We start from the raw sequence: 5,737 nt of genomic DNA on the forward strand, positions 1-5,737 counted from the left end.
CGTGTGTCTGCATGCCGGCCGCTAGCAGGGTGGGCGGCAGGGGCTGTGATAATGTGGGACGAATGACTGACATACGCTTGAGTTTGGGAAGATCTGTGGACAGTGCAACCCAAGCAACTAGCCCCTGGTTTCCTGTTGCTGTGTGTGACCGGGTCAGAGGGAACCCTCCATCTTGCGTGTGTGTGAGTTCTGGATCATTCTGACACGCCAGAGCCGGAGGAGGCGACTTCCACACTGCAGGCCAGGTGGCTGATGGTCACCCAGCAACCAGCCCTGTGCCTGCGGTTCAGGGAGAGGGGCTGCAGGCAGCAGGAGGAAGCGGGTGGTGGAGGAAGGAAGAAGCGAAGGAGGAGAGGTGGGCGGCTGGGCCTCGCTGGCCGCCGAGCTCCCCGTGTGCGGGAGCTGCTCCTGGCCTGGGTCCTGTGGGAGCTCCCCACCAGCGCAGGGATTCTCAAAGCGAAGGGAGGCACGACTCAGATTTCTGAAACTGACACTAGATGGAGTCAGGCTGAGTGGGGAGAAGTTAGACCGAAGGACAAGCAAGTCAGTCTCTTACAGCAAAACTGCATGTGCTTTCTGTCACCCAGGGACGATTTAATAAATCACTTACCATAACTTATCACAAATAGGAGTGATGTCTACCCTCTGCTTCTGCTTTGCAGGTCAAACCTCAACTTCTCCGAAAGGTGAGTTGGTTGCGGGAGTCAGCACTGACTGAAGGAGAAGGACAGGCCGGCCCGCGCTGGCTCGCCTCGCGCCACGAGAGCGGAGCAGCCCGTAGCCAAGGGCACGCGTCCTGGGCCAGGGAGGCTGCGAGACCAGGAGCCAGCCTCTTCTAGGGACACTTGCAGAAAATCCTAGCAGGTGGAACTTTGGCAGAATGTAAAATGAAACTATGGGGCATTTGCCCGATTAGAGCTGAGAAAACGGTTTTAACAGCAAGATAGTTCATTTTTTAAATATATTTTTATTGATTTCAGAGAGGAAGGGAGAGGGAGAGAGAGATAGAAACATCAATGGTGAGAGAGAATCATTGATTGGCTGTCTCTTGCATGACCCCTGTGGGGATCGAGCCTGCAACCCGGGCATGTGCCCTGACTAGAAATTGAACCTTGACCTCCTGGTTCATAGGTCAACATTCAACCACCGAGCCACGCTGCTCAGGCGGTTAATTTTTTAATTTTACTTACTTAGACCTTCTCTTGACAGAGGCCCATCAAACAGATAGCCCATTTACTCCATTTGATGAAAAAAAAAATTCCAAACTTTTCTCTGTGTCATCAAGCTATCAGTTTGGCGAGGCGTTGGATTCTCACCTCTGCTTTGGGGTCTCAGTAGACAAGGCCTGCACATGCAGGGCGGGGCCTGCAGAGGAGGCACCTGCTCCCCAGGAAGGAGGCACCTCCTCTGGGGTTATCCGAATCCTTGGTTCTGGTTCACACTCTCGGGCCTGCTGGCTTGCCCTCAGGCGCTGCCCACATGCTCTCACTCTCCCTTCTTGGGAAACATTGTAAATATATCGCAAAGTTGAAAGAACCGTGTAATAAAGACAGACATACACACCCTTCATCTAGAGCAGTGGTTCTCAACCTTCCTAATGCCGCGACCCTTTAATACAGTTTCTCATGTTGTGGTGACCCCCAATTTCATTGTTACAAATTGAACATAATTAAAGCATAGTGATTAATCACAAAACAATATGTAATTATATATGTGTTTTCCGATGGTCTTAGGCGACCCCTGTGAAAGGGTCATTCGACCCCCAAAGGGGTCGAGACCCACAGGTTGAGAACCGCTGCTCTGGAGTCACAGGTAGCACTTGCCACTTGCGTTTTCTCTGTATACATCATTTCCTCTGATCCACTAACAACTGGTGTAGACACCAGGACATTTCATCCTAAATACCTTATCCTGTTACCTCCCACATGCTCGCCATACAATGACTGTGTTTAGAAAAATGAATGATAACTCAATATCATCTACGCAGCCCATCTTCAGAGTTCTCTGGTTGTTTAAAAAGCATCTTTTATAGCTCTGTTTCCCTAAGCCAGGATCATTGTATTTGATTTTGTCTCTTTATTTTCTCTCTCATTATTGGACAACCCCTCTGCTTCCCCCCCATATGTCAGCAATTTTCAGCCTTTTTCATCTCATGGCACATAATTAATTACTAAAATTCTGCGGCACACCAAAAGATATATTTTTGCAGATCTGACAAAAAAATAGCTATCATTTTAATTCATTCACACCAGACAGCTATTGTTGTGTTGGCTGTTGTCATTTTTTATGTGACAGTCGAAGGGAAGAGGCCGGTGCCCCTGAGTAAATAGCCGGGCACTCCAGGTTTTAAACATTCCTGCGGTGCACCGGGCGAAATCGCTGCTCTGAGGCATTGCCAATTTGGCAGTACCCAAGCCTGTCCCTGTCTGACGTCCCATTTTCTGGTTTGTTAGGTTCTGTCCTCCTGAGTAAATCAGATGGAGAATTTTGTCGGGACTGCCACGGAGGTGACCCCTGCATCCTCTGTGGTGCCGCCTCAGGAGGCACCCACGCCAGGCCCCTCTGTGGGGGGCGCTGTGTTTGCTCACTGGTCCAGGACGCAACTGCTGGACTCCACGTAGTTGAGGTCCGATTTCCCCCTGGTAACCAGTAAACAATCCAAGGGTGCCCAACAGTTCTTCACCCAGTGACTCAATGTATCTTCATGAGTTACGTTTGAATCAATTATTCACTGGGAATTACAAAATACCTAGTTTCTAATTCCAGCATTTCTTCTACACGTAACAGCTGGCATTCTACAGAGAAGGAATTTTTCTCCCCAGCCCATTTTCTTTCATTTAGTTGAACATTATTCCTATGAACTTCAATGCATTTTAATTTATTGCCATCGTGAATCTTTTTTATGCTCGAATTACCCCAAGTTTATCCAGTACAAGTCACTTCTTCGTGGCTTTTAAGGACCCCGTTAGTCACTGAGCATTTCCTAGACTTTGACACAACACAGTAACGCCAGTTCACCTTGTACTGTCCCTGCTCAGACTGGAATCACATTTCCCCCAGGGTCCCTCCCTCCCTCCCTCCCTCCCTCCCTCCCTCCCTCCCTCCCTCCTTTCTGTCCCTCACTCCCTCTCTTCCCTCCCTCCCTCACCTCCCTCCCTCCTTCCCTTTCTCCTTTTCTCCCTCTCTCCCCTTCCTTTTCTTGATGTGGAATAGTTTTCACAAACCAAGGTCTGGGCACAATTTGTGCTCATAGCTACTGAAGCATTATTGCATCTACACCCTCTCAATGGACAGTCAGGAAATGTATATTAAAATCACAAACTCAATACCTTAAGGTTCTTCTTAAGCTTTTCTTATTTTATATTTTCCCCTGGCTTCTCCAAAGTGAAAGCTCTGCTTCTCAACCATATGAAAGCTTTTACTCGTTTGCTGTATCATATAATATACACACTGACAGAGTTACAACAGAGCACAGCTACACACTTACTTAGCAACTTGAACATTCCTTTACAGTTCCTTTTTTTTAGAATTTAGCCTTCTGTGTGTACAGAGTATTGTGTTCAGATTGAGTTTATTTCTCTTTGAGGCTGCATTACCAATTTGACACAGTGAGAAATATTTGATTGAGTCTGTCTGCCGTGTTCCTGTTTTCTTTCTTAATCCTTTAGTTTAATTGTGTTTTTGAGTATGAAGAGCATGCTCCCATCCCTGTCCACTCCACCACACCTTGAGCAACTGGTGCCAACAGTTTCTATCTTACCCTTCCTGTGTTCATTTCACAAATTATAATGGATTAAAAATTTTACATATATACAATATTTTATAAAATTAAATAAATGTTTTATCTATACTAATAAAAGGGTAATATGCTAATTAGGGTGGACATCTTCCGGACATCCATCTGGACAAAGCCACAGCACCTGCGAGGCCCGAGGCTCAGGCCTTGTAGCCGCTGCGGCCGGCAGTGGCAGCAGCAGCGGGGTGATGGGGCGGCGCCTTCACCTGATCAGCCTGGTCGCTTCCCACAGAAGGAGGCCAGATTACCCCTGGGGAGCAGGCCTAAGCCATCAGTAGGACATCCCCTGAAGGGTCCCAGACTGTGAGAGGGGGCAGGCCGGGCTGAGGGACCGCCCACCCAGTGCACAAATTTTCATGCACCTGGCCTCTAGTATGTACACAAATATACAATTTTTCCAGTCCTTGTGTGGGTTTATATTTTTATTTGTCCACTGGCATTTGTTGTTGTGTGTAGTATGAGATAGAATTTAGTTTCCTCTTTTTCCCATATGGCAACCCAGTTATCTCAATATCATTTTTTAAAACCACCCTATTTCCCCCAGTGTTGTTTTTATTTATTTATCTTTATTGTTGAAGGTATTGCAGATGCCCCCTATTTTCATCCATTGACCCCCTCCTCCCCACTCCCAAGCCCTCTCCAGGCCTTCACCACACCACTGTCTGTCCATGGTCTATGCAAATATGCATATAAGTTCTTTGGTTAATCTCTTCCCCTGCCTTCCCTCTGAGATTCATCAGTCTGCTGCATGTTTCCATGTCTCTGTATCTATTTTGTTCATTAGATTCCACAAATAAGTGAGATAATGTGATATTTGTCTTTCTCTGACTGGCTTATTTCACTCAGCATAATACTCTCCAGGTCCCTCCATGTGGTTCCAAAGGTTAAGAGATCCTTCTTTTTTACAGCTACACAGTATTCCATGGTATAAATGTACCACAGCTTTTTTTATCCACTCATCTGCTGATGGGCCCTTGGGCTGTTTCCAGATCTTAGTTATTAAAAATAGTGCTGCTATGAACATAGGGTGCATACATTCTTCCTGATTGGTGTTTTAGGTCTCTTAGGATATATTCCTAGAAGTGGGATCACTGAGTCAAATGGAAGTTCTATATTTCATTTTTGAGGAAACTCCACACTGTATTCCATAGTGGTTGCACCAGTCTGCATTTCTACCAACAGTGCACAAGGGTTCCCTTTTCTCCACAACCTTGCCAGCACTTGTCGTATGTTGACTTATTGATGGTAGCCATTAGGCAGTTGTGAGATGGTACCTCATTGTGGTTTTAATTTGCATTTCTCTGTTAATAAGTTTGTGGTCTAGTTTCATATGTTTCTTGGCAATTTGTATGCCCACTTTGGAGAAATGTCTATTCAGGGCCTCTGCCCATTTTTTAATTGGATTGTTTGTCTTTCTTGTGTTGAGCTGTATGAGGACTTTATATATTTTGGAAATTAACTCCTTATCAGATGTATCATTGGCAAATATGTTCTCCCACACCGTGGGTTCCTGTTTCATTTTGATGCTGGTTTGCTTTGCTGGGCAGAAGCTTTTTAGTTTGATGTCATACATTTTGTTTATATTTTCCTTTTTTTCTCTTGCCCTAGGCCAGCGGTTCTCAACCTATGGGTCACGACCCCTTTGGCGGTCGAATGACCCTTTCACAGGGGTCACCTAAGACCATCCTGCATATCAGATATTTACATTACAATTCATAACAGTAGCAACATTACAGTTATGAAGTAGCAACGAAAATAATTTTATGGTTGGGTCACAACATGAGGAACTGTATTTAAAGGGCCAGAAGGCTGAGAACCACTGCCCTAGATGATGTATCGGTGAAAATTCTGCTCTGTGCGATGTCTGAGATTTTGCTGCCTATATTTTCTTCTAGGATTTTTATGGTTTCACAGCTTACATTTGAGTCTTTTATTCATTTT

General features: G+C 45.7%; 1 protein-coding gene across 1 annotated transcript in view; it reads left to right on the forward strand.

Moving 5' to 3' along the window:
• The window catches only part of CUNH10orf128 (chromosome unknown C10orf128 homolog), a 29,959-nt gene that overhangs the window by 19,895 nt on the left and 4,327 nt on the right, over nt 1-5,737 (forward strand). The window contains exon 5 of the mRNA XM_006097562.3: nt 663-686. Coding sequence (XP_006097624.1) covers nt 663-686 — 24 coding nt within the window. The remainder of the gene's footprint in view (nt 1-662; nt 687-5,737) is intronic.

The sequence above is a fragment of the Myotis lucifugus genome, unplaced genomic scaffold (genome assembly GCF_000147115.1).
Source record: "Myotis lucifugus unplaced genomic scaffold, Myoluc2.0 scaffold_206, whole genome shotgun sequence".
NCBI classification, from domain to species: domain Eukaryota; kingdom Metazoa; phylum Chordata; class Mammalia; order Chiroptera; family Vespertilionidae; genus Myotis; species Myotis lucifugus.